Source organism: Sceloporus undulatus, chromosome 2 (genome assembly GCF_019175285.1).
Source record: "Sceloporus undulatus isolate JIND9_A2432 ecotype Alabama chromosome 2, SceUnd_v1.1, whole genome shotgun sequence".
NCBI classification, from domain to species: domain Eukaryota; kingdom Metazoa; phylum Chordata; class Lepidosauria; order Squamata; family Phrynosomatidae; genus Sceloporus; species Sceloporus undulatus.
The window spans coordinates 171917991-171932989 of NC_056523.1; the positions used below are offsets into that span (position 1 = coordinate 171917991).

Consider the following 14999-nt stretch of genomic DNA (forward strand, 5'->3'; position numbering starts at 1 on the left):
ACATTTGTCGATTGCACATCAGTCACTCCTTGTCTTTATTACATCACAGCAGCTCCTAGGTGAATATGGATATTGCAAAACCAGTCAGTTCAATTTTACACACAAGCATGACCTTTTATGAAGACTCCCAAGCAGAATACCAAGCAATGTTAAACTTTCAAATGGGGAATAAACAATTGCATGAGCATGTTAGCAGAGCATTGGTAACTACAATCAAGCTATCTCAGAGACCGCCTCTTCCCATACAATCCTCCCCACGCTCTCTGGTCCTCTGGGAGGAACTTGTTGCAGCCTCAAAAATCAAGGTTTGCAGCGACCTCCTGGAGGGCTTTCTCTGCTGTCGCCCCCAGGCTCTGGAATGACCTGCCGGACGAGATCCGTCAATTAACATCTTTGGACAGCTTCAAAAAGGCTGTCAAGACGGATCTCTTCAGGCAGGCCTTCCCAGACTGAAATATCCCGGCCTCAGGATCTCAGGATCTCCCCCCTCCTCAGTAATGTCTCCAAAGCCCCCTTTTCTTTTCTTTATAACTGAAGTTGCAGTGGTTTGTTGGTTGGTATTATTTTGTTTAATTTATTGTTATTTTAACTAGTTATTGTGGTTTTAAATTAAATATGTAGTTTAATAACTTTTTAAGGGGGGAGGGAAATATATTGTTTTTATGCTGTATGTTATTTTAATGTTGTAAACCGCCCGGATTGGTTCGCCACAGGGCGGTTTATAAATATATTATTATTATTATTATTATTATTATTAACATGCCTCTGATCAGGAGGGGTCACAACTGACACCAGATGGCACTCCATGGTTCAGAGATCACCAGAACCTCAAAAAACAAAATTGTACTCAGAGACACCTATATATTCTTTAGGGGAAAGTGTTACATCATCCAGAAATGACTGAACACCATCAACTAGAGAAATGCTCACCAACAGGAGATCTGTCTTTTCAGTATTACTATGTCTCCATTAACTGCTGCTCATCTAGACCATTAGGAAATCTAACTAGTGTTAAGATGTTCCCTGACCTCACATCACTGAAATAACAAGAAGAAACAGAGCTTGGTATCATCTATCCACATATAACCCCCTGTTGTTTTTTAAATGAAACAACAGGCAGTACTTTAAGAAAAGAAATGGAAGAAACTGGAAATATCCAGTGAATCTGATGTAAAAAAGAGAGAGAGTTTCGGGAGGTATAAAAATATTTTATTTTTCAGTCTAGTTTGAAAGGTATTTTGTCTTTCTTCTTTGGCTCCACAGAGAAGGACAATGTACCAGGGTGACACAAATTCTGCTAAATAAATACTATGTTCTGAAGGAAAAGATACGGAAACAAATTTGTTAGTTTCATGACCCATCTGTGGGTGAGGCTAATCCTGTGTGAATAGTGCATCAGTGTTTATTATATTACAGTAACTGCTGTTTATATGACTGTTACCCATATTGCTAATTGGACACTCGGTATTGTCATGGCTATGCTTTCTCATTCAAAAACTGAAAAGTGATATGTTTGCTTAAACAGTAACTACGTTTTTGTAAGCTGAGTTGAGGTAGGGCAAAGTTGCTTTTCTCAGATGTATGAAATGGGTAAACTGAGAAGGTGGTGGATAAAGGTCTCCTGTAGGGGGGGGGGGGAATCAAACAAGGGAGGCAAAAAAGTAAGTAAATAAATAAAAACCCCTCATGGACCTTGAGTAGGAATATTAGGGAGATACCAGCTGGTATATTATTGTGTAATTACAAATGTAAAAAGCTATAATAAAGAGATTTTGCCTAAACATTAGGAAAAACTTCCTGACAGTACAAGCTTTTCCAGAGTGGAGCATGCTGTCTTGGAGTGTTGTGGTGCCTCCTTCTTTTGAGGTTTTAAACAGAGGCTAGATGGCTATCTGTCGTGATTGCTTTGATTGTGTTTTCCGGTATGGCAAAATGGGGTTGGACTGGATGGCCCTTGGGTGTCTATGATTCTAGGATTCATGCGCAAACTGTGGCTAAACTGGGCTCTCAGGTGCTAACTGGGTTATTGCCACAGTACCTATTTGTTATGGTTTAATTCATACTTTGGCCGATTTAAATAATCTCAGCAATTACATGGCAAGCAATATATCTATCTCTGTGGAAAGTAGAATGAAAATAATTGCATTCATTAGAAGCTCTGGAATATGTGAGATGACTTTAGTTGTGCTATGAGCCTGATGACTTGCTACATGGGACTGGAAACCAAGATGTACAGCCATAGCTAACCTATGATGTTTACCTTCTGAATTCACACCTCTGGAAATGCTTTACTAGTAGTGGCCTCTACAAAGTCCTGCTTATGATGTGGGGGTGACTGTGGACTCTCCAAGCTGGCACAATGGAAGCTCTTTCTACCAAGCTGATAAGGTTTTGGGGATGGCCCTAGCTGCAGACTACTTTTGCCATCTGAGGAGTTGCTTAGCTATGTAGAGAAAGGTTTTGACTGCTGCCATACTGCAAATTTAATGCAGTTTGACACTGTTTTCAATGCCATGGCTCCATCCTATGGGATCCTAGCATTTTTAGTTTGTTATGGCACAGAGCTGTCTGACAGAGAAGGCTAAATATCTCACAAAATTACAAATCCTAGAATTTCATAGCATTGAGTCACAGCAGATACATGTAGCTAGGCCTTTAGGGGTCTTGGCACAGAAAGTAGGACTCGGTAGGGCAGAGCGTTCACACGCTCCCAAGTCCTACTGCGTGCCGCGGGCGCCATCTCAGCACACCACCATTTGGGGCCCCATTTGGTTGGGGCCCCCAGGGTGATGCCACGGTTGCCCCAGCCTAGCTACGGGCCTGGACAGTTAAACGGGCCTGGTGTCAAACTGCATTCATTCTGCAGTGAAGATGCAGCCTTTGTTGCTAGAAGATAAGGAACTGGCCACAGCAACTGTGATTACCATCATGATGTGAATTACTTATGATCTGTGTCAGGGTAGATACTGTCTGCACCAAAGAAATCACAGATCCTCAAGCATCATTGAAGTATTAGAATTGTGTTTGTACTCTCCAGCTAAGGGTCTGCCTAGTGAGCTTCAGGTATTTTGGAAATAAATACCATTCCATTTCTGGAAAATATTCTAGCACACTTCTTTTCCTTCCTCCACATAGCATTATCCTACCTTATTAGCAAAAATAATGAAAGGTGAAACAGAATGTAGGTCCCTGGGCTATCAGAAATTGTTGGTGGTTCAGCCTCAGCTTGTCAGGATTCCAGATTTAGTGGAGAGGCAAGGAGGTAAGTGTTAGAGCCAGATTCAAGCAGTGAGTATAAAATCCAAGCCTAAAGTCAAGCTCTGGGGGGGGGGGGGAACCTATGACACAGTCCAAAGCTAGCTGGAAGTCATGTTCCAGTGACAACAAATGAAGATCACAATGCCCCAAAACAAAGAAGAAACTGATCAGTCCCAGTGGCTTCACTAGGGGAGATGCGGTGGTGTGGACTGCACTGGGTGACACCACGGGGGGGGGGGGGCCCCCCAGCGGGGTAGTATATCCAAGGGGGGGAGGCGGGTGTCTGCCTTCCAGGTCCAACCCAGCCATGGCCACGTGGGACATTCCTCTTCCTATGTAAATGTAATTGATTTAGGTGGGGTTTCTTACCTTGTTAATGATTAACTAAACACATTCATCCTTTCTTTCTAACTTGCTTATACCTAGTGGTCAACTGGCAAAACTATACTGCTAAAACTAAAATCAATCATAGCAGACAAGACTCATGATGGAGTGCATGATTGGGATGGGGAAGGGTGCTGAAGACCTATTTAACTCCCTATTTTATGTGAAGTAGAGCAGACTTGCCACCAGGTTTAAGGGGCTCCTGGAAAAGATCCTTATAATCCTCCTTAGTCATTCTAGCTCCTGCTGCCACCAATGCTATGTGGCACTGCACTGTGGAAAATCTCAAATGGTAGCTGCCAGATGATGAAAGCAGTGAAACATCCATTATGTTCCTATCAGAAACAGATAGATGGAAAGAGGTAAGCTAGTCAGCAAGGGCCTGATTGGTGGTGTGGTACCAGCCAGGGTAGATATCTGGGCATCTCACCTTTGCTGAGGCATGTGGGTCCCTGCAGCTACTCAAAACTAAGTATAAAACAAAGAAATAAATGCAAACAGCTGTTAAAGGCACAAGCCTAAAACAAAGAAGAACAGAGGTAAAGAAAACTGCTAGATGCACTGTATGGCAATGGTAGTGGTAGGAACTGCAGCTCAACTTGTGGTCCAGTGTTTGCACGTTTGACTCATTCAGGACCATTATGTACATACAGTAACCAAGTACTGGAAAGGCAAATGTTAATCTCCTAGGTTATCAGAGAAGAAGGCAGGCTCTGAAAATTTCTCAGCTGGAACAGGGAAGAAAAAAGCATTAGGTTTCCAAACCCCACCTCCACCTAAAGATCTCTAGCTGTTCTACATGCATAAATATATATATATCTATTAGCAATATCACCAAGCAAGAGAATTGAATTGAGGAGGGATCAGCCTCCACTCTCCTGCACATCCATCACCCATGATGTGGGAACTCCGCTCTGTGGCCTTCACCCGTGCTGTCCTTGCTGAATTCATAGCCACACTGATCTTCATTTTTTTTGGCCTGGGCTCTGCTATGAACTGGCCTGCTTCCCCACCAAACGTCCTTCAGATCTCACTAGCATTTGGCTTGGCCATCGCAACATTGGTTCAGGCTGTGGGCCACATCAGTGGTGCCCATATTAACCCTGCTGTGACTGTGGCATGCCTGGTGGGCTCTCAGGTGTCCTTCTTGAGGGCTGTCTTCTATGTGGTGGCACAGATCCTGGGAGCGGTGACAGGGGCTGCCCTCCTGCATCAGCTCACACCACCCCATATCCGGGGGAGCTTGGCCATCAACAGGGTAAGGAAACTATCCATTAAAGTGGGAGGGATGTAGGAATGGTGGGAGGATGCATTGGTACAAAGATGTTCCAAATACCCTCTACTAGGTCAAAAAATTAACTTAACTCAATTTTAAAAGAAGGCAAGGATCCTAGTTTTCCCATTACCTATTTTCATTTTTTCATTTTCTTCCACGGGAGCTTGGGAACAGCATTCATTATTCTTCCCCTGCCCATTTTATCTTCATAAGCACCCTGTGAGATATGTTAGGACAACAATAGTCCATGACCAGCCAAAGATTACCCCATGGATTTCATGGATGGATTGATGGATGGATGGCATCTCTTCACTCCTAGAGCTGTAAGGATTGAAATAATATTTTAAAATATCCTAAATATGGTCAAACAGCATCTTGGGCTAATGAGAATCTTTTCAATTCAGGACTTATTCTGTGCAAAATTTGCATATGGTGGGTTTTTGTTTTGTTTGTTTTTTCCCGCAGAGGAAACAGCACTTTCTGTTCATAAATTATGTTGTTTCCTGAACAGAAAATACTTTTTGCTCTCCCATGAAATCCCCCCCCCTCAAAAACCCACATGTGGATTTCACATAGTATATCTTCTAAACTACAGCATTTTTTGTACAGAAAATAATACTTCTGCACAAAAATATTATTTTCTGTGCAAAGAAATGCTATTTCTTGCACTACTGACAGTAGTGTTTTCTGTGCAAAAAAAAAAAGTGTGAATTGTGCACAATAAATCCCAACTTGTGAAGTAGTCTTGCAGTTTGGAGAAAATGGCTAAAATTACTTGCTGCTTTTTTTCAAGAATCAAATAATTGAAGATTTTGATTCTACATAATCCAATACTCACATCATCATACCACAATAGTTCCTTATTGACAAACATTTCAGGAATTCAACTCAGAAGTGTGGCCCTGAATGAAATGACACAAATCCATCTTATTATGTTGGAAACGGTAAGTGGAAATTAAGGGCACACCTCCACCTTGGCAAGAACAAGGGGAGAGAACTTTGTAGCTATGACACCTTAGCTGAGAGGTGTGCCCCAGAATCCATTGTGACAATAAAGGATATTGCAGGATTTAATTCTCAGAACACTTGGCAAGAACTGTTTTGCACACAACTAGTGAAATCAGCAGCTTTTCAGGCACCTTAAAGACTTATTGCTCTTGTTTTGACTTGAGATGTGAAAATGAAAGCCACAGCATGGTTCCTTTGGAACAGGATGCTGGATATAGTAATGCTCTGGTTCTTGGTAATATAGCTTCCAGGGGTTAGGGCTCCTTGATGCTATTAATTAAATGAGCTGGCATGTTGTGTAAGGTTGCTGTGATTCTTATTGTATAGATGAGGAAACTGCGATAGAGATGCAAGTTGCTTCTAAATTTCTTAGATAGAAGAAGACCACACTGCATTTCTGGACTCTGGAGCTTGGAGTGGGTCAAGTCAATGTTCCATCTAGATTGTAGGAGGTGATGGCTTATGGAATCCATGCCAGTAGGGTTGATGAATCTACTCCCAGTTTTAGTCTGTGCAGAAGATATTCACATACTGAACCTAGAAATGACAAATTAATATGGCCTCTCACTTGCTCTCCAAAGTTCTCAGGCAAAAATCTTCTCTTTTCCAGCCCTGCTCTCCACCTGAGAAACATTTAATTGGAGACAGCAGGGAAGAAACCTGTAACCTTTTACATGCAATCATGGACACTACCACTAAACCTGGGGGAAGCAGAGCATACTTTAGCCTTGTGAGGTCTGCTTTGTTTTGCATTAGAATTTCAGGCCCATAACTTGGAACTAGGTGGAAAATTGGCTGAGGAGGTGGAACACAAAGTACTGTGGAAGCACCTACCTCTGTAGTTTTTGCAGACAGCTCCTTTCACAGAGATCCACTCCTAATTCCTAGCCCATTTTTTCTTTTTCCAGCTTAATTTAGGAGGTAACAGGGGAGGGGTTTGTCTCCACTGCTGTCAGACCACTAGATGATGAAAATCCTTAACAATCTCCTGTCAATCACCTATCAGTACTAGATCCACTGGTGGCTAGTGGTCATGTCAGCAAGGAGTTGAATCCACTTTGGGTTTAAGTATGAACTGTCCAAGGTGATGAACATTGTGCCCAAAATGGGTTCAGCATTTTGGATCACTCCTTTAAGGTTTAAACTAAAACGCCAACCTGCTTCAACACCCTACTGACATGGAAGCCACCAGCAACCTCATCGTGAGTATCTTGAACAGTAGGAAAACAGAAAGAGTCCTTTCACACCACATTGTCGAAGTACTTCTATTCATTTGGAACTGCCATGGCTGCATCCTATGGACTCTAGGGCTTGTCATTTGGTCAAAGGCACCAGAGGAGTTCTGAGGCTGAGGATTCTAAAGCCCCCCCCCACACACACACACACACACACTCACACAAATCCCAGGATTCCAATGGCTGGAGTATTGTCAGTTAAGGTGGAATCATAGTGCTATAATTCCATAGTGTGAAAGGACCCATAGAAATTCCACCCGTGCAGTTTTCTCCATTATTCTATATCTGTGCTGGGGAAATCTGCATCGATTGCATATCTTCCTGGATGCCTTGAAGGTGTGGAAGACACTAAAGCCTAGCCACAAAAAGGAGGGGGGGGGGAGATCTTACAATAGACACTTCAGTCTCTTTCAGGCCATGCCAGCCATAGTAAGGATGATGATGACTGTGTCAGTGATGACACCAACTAGTTTCCATGTTCCTAGAACTGGAGGCTTAATCCTTCTCTGGAACTTTCTTGACCTTTGTGGGTTTTGTTCTCCCACAATCACAACAGCAACCTCATTTTAAGTAAATGAGCCAGGCTTAGTTTGGGATTAAAAATAAACCTGTTTCCAGGCTATGTTTCAACTCTCCTGCCAAATCCAGGCTGCTAGGCATCTGTGCTGGCACAAGACATCTTTTTGCATAATTGCTGCTTTTTCAGCCCTATAATACAATCTTTGAAAGGTGCTGCTAAGCCTTCTAACAACTATCCTTCTCTTGGCATCATGAATGTTCATTTACCAGTTTCAGCAGCGTTAAAGCCTAGCATCATGACATGGCAAGATAGCCCAAATGCTAGCAAACATGGCTGGAATCCTATCGGTGGCACAAATAAACTGGCAGAGGTGGAAACAGCAGGAGGGATAAAGACAACAGTTGTAATGGCTGTGAAGGAAGTCAGACATGGGAGAAATAAGATGCCAGAGGGCCTGCCAGACATGGTCCAATCCTGCTCCTCCCCATTTCCCCAACCTAATATTCTATTTTTAGTTTTGTGAATTGGGGGAGGGGAGGCGAGGCAGACAACATGGAATAGTGGTTTGAGCATTGAACTATGATTCTGGAGGTTTGAATCCCTGCTCTGCCACTGGGTGTCCTTGGGCAAGTCCCACACTGTCAGCCTCAAAGGATCATATTCTATGGCATACATTGTGGCCCAGATATGTTCCAGTTAATGAGGGTGACAGCCACTGAAGTCACTTTGTCCAGCATGTCTCTGCTGAGCGTCACTGTCCCTGTAGCTGTTTGGCTGATTTATGTGAGTGACAGTGCATAATAATTCTAGGGATGGTCAGTGATGCTCAGCTGAAAAATGTCAAGTGAAGCAGATAGAGCAGCCACTATTGACAGGAGCTTAGGATGCTGCAATGAAGAGAGCATTTGGCACATATTAAAACAATCCAAATTTACAATTAATTATTTACAATAAATTCACGGTTTAAAAATTGGTCTTCAATGCTGTTTTGAATTCAGACAGCATATTCAACTGTCTAATCTCTTCCCACTACCATGGCATTGGCTTTGCAAGCTCTTACTGTCCAAATCCAGAACAGGCATAAGTATAAATGTGGATGGAAGACCAACAAAGAACAAAAGTTCATTCATTCTGGGGGAAGGGAGGAACTTCAGTGCTTTGATTTAGGCGCTGTCTGCATGGACCTGGATACTTTAGGGGCTATCCAGGTGCATTCACTTCTGTTGCAGGTTGCTCACTTCTGAGGTCAGAACGAGGCACCAAGTGATGATCACATGGCTGAGCACCTCATTCTGACCTCAGAAATAATGACTAGTGGCAGATGCATCAGGTGGCCTAACAGGATGCCCATGCAAGCAGATGCGCCAGGAACAGAGGGCTCCAGATCTTCCCAGAAGATCCAAAGAAAAAGATAAGTTTTTAAAATGCATTTTAAGGCTGTTATACCCTGCTTCTATTGTGAAATATGCTAGACATCATCCAGATTGCCCACACCAGAACTGGGGTTTGGCCTGTGCAGACAGTGCCTTATAAGCATTGGGGAGGGGGGATATGAAGATATCTGTTCCAGTCCAATCTCTGGCACACAGGGCCCAACCTATACAATATACAACACCCTTTTAATCCTTTTTAATTAACTAAAAGCAGCATGAAAATCTGTTGCATTACCCAAACATTCCTGACTCAGAAATACAAACTTGAGGGCTTATGATAATTGCCTCAACAACAATATGAGAAATATGAGGTTAATTTCTTATGCAATTCAGATTATAATGGTGCCCAGTTTTGTGTTGCTCCAGAAATGGGGCAACTGGAAAGAAAGGAAGAAGGTAGGAAGGTTGCTGATGTTCTCTGATGAACTGGCATGGTGTTATCCACTTGTAGAACTGGAGAATGCAGATTTGTCCAAAACTACTGATCTCGTCAGAAGCCCTTGGGGTCACTAGGTTGCCTAAGATTACTTGCAACTGGTAAACCATATGGCACCATGCCAGTTGCTGGGTGATGAAGGGGAGAAAGACATTTTCTTCACTGGTATCTCTGCATAATTGTGCAGCTGCCAGTGGAGCAGAGAGAGCAGCAGCTGGTGGGCCCAGACACATAGCATCACTAGGACTGGTGTCACCCAGTGCAGCAGCTCATGGTGTCACCTCCCTTGGGCCCCTCCTTTCTCCTCCTACTGAGCCTTATCACACTCACACCATCTCTTTGGTGTTTTAAAGGGATGCAGGTGAACTCCACAGCCCATTTCTGCCCAAAGGCAAATGTTTGGGAAAAAGTGGTGTCACACACATCCTTAGGGTGTCACCTGGTACAGTCTGCACACCTTGCACTCCCTGTATGATGTCCTTGGGCCCAGTCAGTGGGGCATGTGTACATTCTAGGTTTTAGACTAAACTTTAAAGAAGATATCCAAATCTGAATCTCACCCATGCCCACAATAAGTCCAGCACCTTGTGTAGATCCTTAATGTTAAAAATAAAACCCAGACCAAATTCACTGCTTTATGGACATGGAAGTTGCCACAGGTGTCCAAGTAAGCAGGTGGAAAGGAACTTGCCTTGGCAAGTGGCAAGAAAGAGCAAAGGAGGAAGAGAATTTAGAGGCATGGCACCATTACTTTAAACAAGGCAGCAGTGGAAACATGACTAACTTTTTGATGTAGCAAGCATCATTTATTCACCACTTCCAAATAATAATAATATAATAAAAAGTTTATTTTTATCCCGCTTTTCCAACTTTGATCAAAGCATTGTTTGGGGAGGTGATCTGGGGTATTTTTAGCCATTTTCCTATTTTTATATGGGTTTTTAGATTTTCTTTATTTTAAAAAGGTAACTCAAAATAGCATGAGTTACTAGACCATCCCTTTTAAATCAATGTTGACTTGTAAAAGGATGGTGTGAATCACAAGAAGGTTGAGGAGTAAGTGGGGAGTGCCTCCTCTGTCATTTTGGGGTGACATGTTACCTCATGCTTGGTCCAAATGTCCCCACTAGTGGGACTTCACTTTCCTAACTGTTAACATACTGATTTTACTGCACTCAGAGAGAAAATAGATTTTGGTATTAATTTTTATAATTATATACAGTTAGACTTCAGGGATGCTATATGTGCAGATCCAGTCAAATGTTTTGATGGGTGTTCTAAAAGAGTGGAAGTGACTCACAACTTTGCAAACTTTTGCAACTTCTAATTGCATTTTAATTTGCCTTAATCTTGTGTAAGATGGTGTAGAATGGCTATAGGTCATTGGGTAACAGAACCATTAGCAATTCTACTAGTGTTGTAGCAATAACTAAGATTTTTATCTGTTGACGCACTCGTTCTGCTGGACAAAATAAAAACATACTTGAATTCGGAAATTGTGAATATCCAAATGGTCAGAGACTTCATACAGTCATGCTTGGCTTGCCAGCAACCATGGGTACATGACTCCAGCCTGCATAACACGCAACCCACCAAGCTGAACACAACTCACTAGCCAAGTATTGTGGTCTTTCAAGTGCTGGCAAACTTCCCTGTTTTTGTCCCATCCCAAGAGCCTCTGGTGGGCCACCATCCACAGCTGGTTGAATATTCCTTAGGGGGTAGGTGAATAATGTGAAAAGTATATTACAATTTATTAGCATGAGTCAGGGAAATAGTCATAACTCATAACATAGCCCTTACATATTCTGTGTATTTTTTGTCTAGAACATGATGAAGCTACTTGTTGAACATCTTGTTGTGTGCCTGCAAGCCATTTCTGACTTATGATGACCCTAAAGGAAACCTATCACAGGGTTTTCTTGGGCAGAATTTGTTCCAAGGCAGTTTATCCTTTCCTTCCTCAGAGGCCGAGAAGGTCTGATTTGCTCAAAGTCACCCAATGGGTTTCCATACTGGAATGGCGATTTAGACCCTGGTTTCCCAGTGTCCTAGTTCAACACTCAAACCACTACAATATTCTGACTCTCACTTGTTGGACTACAGCTTCCCAAATCCCAAGCCACAGTTTTTTCAGATATCAGGTTCTGTTCACACTTCTCAAAGCAAGTGGGGGGACCACCGGGGGGGGGTGCTCTTTGAGAAGAAAACATTTTATTTTATATTATTTATTTATTTATTTATTTATTTTCCTGCATCCTGTTGCAGGTTGTATCAGAAGGGCTGGTTTGGACTTCCTAGGGAGTCAATCTGGCCACCTCCTCCCCTTCCTCTTTCACCTCTCAATACTTTTCAGACTTCAGGTATGGAACAAATGGCATGGAAAATAGAGAACTACCTATCATTTGCTCAATACAGGTTGGTTCTCTCTTATCTGGAATGATGAAATCAAAAATGGTCCAAAACGAAAACTTTTTTCATGAATGGCTGAGATAGTGACACTTTGCTTCATGCACAAAATTAATGTATAAAATTACCTTCAGATCATGTGTATAAATTGCATATGAAACATAAATGGATTTGGGGTTTAGACTTGGGCCCCATTTCCAAGATATTTCATTATGTGATATATGCAAATATAAGTATGCCAAAATCCAAGCAAAATAAAACTAAACTAAAATCCAAAACCCTTCTGGTCCCAAGCATTTTGGATAAGGGATACTCAACCTTTACTACCAGGTTGTTTCTTTGTGTCTTTTCTTATTGTCACATTTCCAAATTCTGTTCCCACCTTCCCCATCCTGCCCTAAATGTCTGAATTCACAGTTCGATATCCTTTCTTCATCTGAACATATATATGAGCCACATTATGTTGGCTGAAGGGGTTTTAGTCCAAAGGGAATTTTTCCAAGCTTTGTCCACGACAGGCACAATCACAAGTTATGTAACCAATGTGGGAAATGTTTTCAGGTAGCAAAATCCAAGGGCTCAATATTTTGGTTGACCTTGGTGCAGATTTTGGATGACCTTGGTATTGAAGATTTGTTCCCAGGCATGTGTCTTAGGGCAATTCCTATAGTAAACTTGTGGAGTGGACTTATATCAGGCTTCCACAACTGGTGACACCCCTTCAAGATCAACCAGAGCTCATAAAAGTTACTTTTGAAGGTGAGAACCTTCAGAATCCTCTATTCAGAATTGCTGACTGGGAGATTCTGGTAGTTCTAGCCCTGAAAGGTAGCACTTCTGAGCTCTTAGACAAATACAGTCAATCAGCCAACACAAGCAGTAGTTCACGAAGGGAGCAATAAATCTGTCATTCCCACCACTCTTGCTTGGGAAAGCATAAAAACAGGAGGTTCCTTAGCAGCTGGTAAATCATGACCAGTGAGTTGTGTTCAGCTTGGCAGATCACAACTTTTTCAGGCCTGTCTACTTGCAAGCCAGGCATGACTATATCAAAAATCTGACCATTCAAGTATTCAAAATTTCAATATTTAAGCATATTTTTATTGCGTCCGGAAGCATAAATGCGTCACAGATTTAAATCCTCGTGATCACTTGAATGCCACTAGTGGCATGAGGAGTAGGATATTTACCCAGTGGCACCGAGCCATCCCAAGTGAATCAAATGGCAGCTGAAGTTGCAAAAGAGGCAAAGAATTGAGATGTTATCTCCATGCTCATTCAACTCCCCCCCCACCCCACAGGTATAGTCATATAACTACAGCGTCTCAGTGCCAAAGAGGAGGTAAAAGTTCATCCAAGTCCAGGGCATCCAATTCTTCTGATATTATTATATTGTATTTTGTTTTGGTTAAACTTAATAAGATTGCTGAACCAAAACTAGGCACACTATTCTATGGATATTTTCAGTAATACTGAAAATCTCTCTTCTTTTTCAATTATTCCTTCAAAAATGTTTGTTTGTTTGTTTGTTTGTTGCAACCCACTTACAATGCCTATCAATTGCCTTCTTTGGTTGCGTCTGTACTGATAGAAAAAACAGCTTACCATTGGGGCATTTGGATCAGTGGGGAGCCTGAACATTCTGTATATCCAGCACCCACTATGAGCCAACACTGGCAGGGCAATCTGCACACATTGTTGTGCATATGTGCAGTTGTGTAATCAATTTGTGTCAATGTGCTGTGCTGATGGTATTGTTATGATAATGTGCACTTTTCCAATCAATTCACACATCTGCAAAAGAATGGTGCTGGAGAAACTGCACAAACACAAAATTGAAAGTATTGTGGTGAGTTGGAAGAGGTTATGGCAGGAAGAAGTTGTGGCTCACCCACCCACCAATGCTCCCCCACTGACCCCACACCACAGTATGCAGTATGTACACCCAGGGAATTATCTGGGGTCTTCATCCTGATCTGGAGTAAAAGGGGACTCTTTTTACTCCAGACAATCACCCTGAAGTACAGATTGGGCCTGTGATGCACCAGTTTTGGCCCTGTGCATCATCTGAACATGTCAGTGCGGGAATTAGGTGGGAATGTTTCTTTTAGGCCATGCAGATAAGCCCTGTGCCCATCTCAAACTGCCAGATCTCAGGGCTATAGTAGTGAAGTGCAAATTTTCCCTTTACAGACTGAAGATTTTTATTGGCACAAAGGTGCCATATAAACATAGCATCCATGTGACTAGTCCAGGAAAATTAAGCACCAGGTGATAGTGGGCATGGAGTGCCCATAAAGCACTAGGAAAGAAAAAATGTATCACATTAAATAGATTTGTTAAAGCAAAATGGATATTATACAGTCTAAGCTTTATTTACTGGGACAGGAGGGAGTCTTTTTGCTTCAAGTACTAGTTTGTCTCCAAAGCTGAAACTGGACAACATTCAACACAATTCAGGTTTAAATCTCATCTTTCAATGAAGTCCCATATTGGGCAAAATATTTTCTTCTAGAGCAGTGATTTCCATAGTGGATGGTACACACACCCTGGAGGTGGTAGAAGGTTCCAAGGGGGCAGTGAAGGAAAAGTGGGAGAGTAGGGGGGTGGTGAGGGGAAAAGAGAGGCAGCAGGAGGCCTTCAGTGAAAGTACTGGTGTGCAAGAAAGATAAGGGGAACCAGTGGCCTTTAGGACCATAGTGTGAATGAGGATTGCATGAAACATCTTTTCAGGGTCCTCAAAAAAACACCATACAGCCTCACTGATCATTTTTGTGTGGTGCTGTCTCACGCTCTTTGCTTGCCCATGTGAGCTCATTCCCTTACTGGTGACTTTCACTAAGTGGCAGTTGGGAAACTCTTGTGAGGCTTGGACACAGGGCATCACCTCTGTGGCTAAGAGTGGCACCATTTTGGGACAGATTGGAAAAAAAGTTAGAGCACATGGTGGCAGGGTAGAAGTCGTGGCAAGAAATGAGCTTTCAGATTTGGGGTCCTGCTTTGTGAGCTTTGCTGGGATGTGGCAAGCAGGTTGCCACTG

At 42.4% G+C, this 14999-nt stretch overlaps 1 protein-coding gene across 1 annotated transcript in view; it reads left to right on the forward strand.

The window, feature by feature from the left end:
- The first annotated feature begins 4537 nt into the window (after nt 1–4537).
- The window catches only part of LOC121922561 (aquaporin-2-like), a 21961-nt gene continuing 11499 nt past the window's right edge, over nt 4538–14999 (forward strand). The window contains exon 1 of the mRNA XM_042452155.1: nt 4538–4900. Within this exon, the coding sequence (XP_042308089.1) occupies nt 4538–4900 (363 nt within the window). The remainder of the gene's footprint in view (nt 4901–14999) is intronic.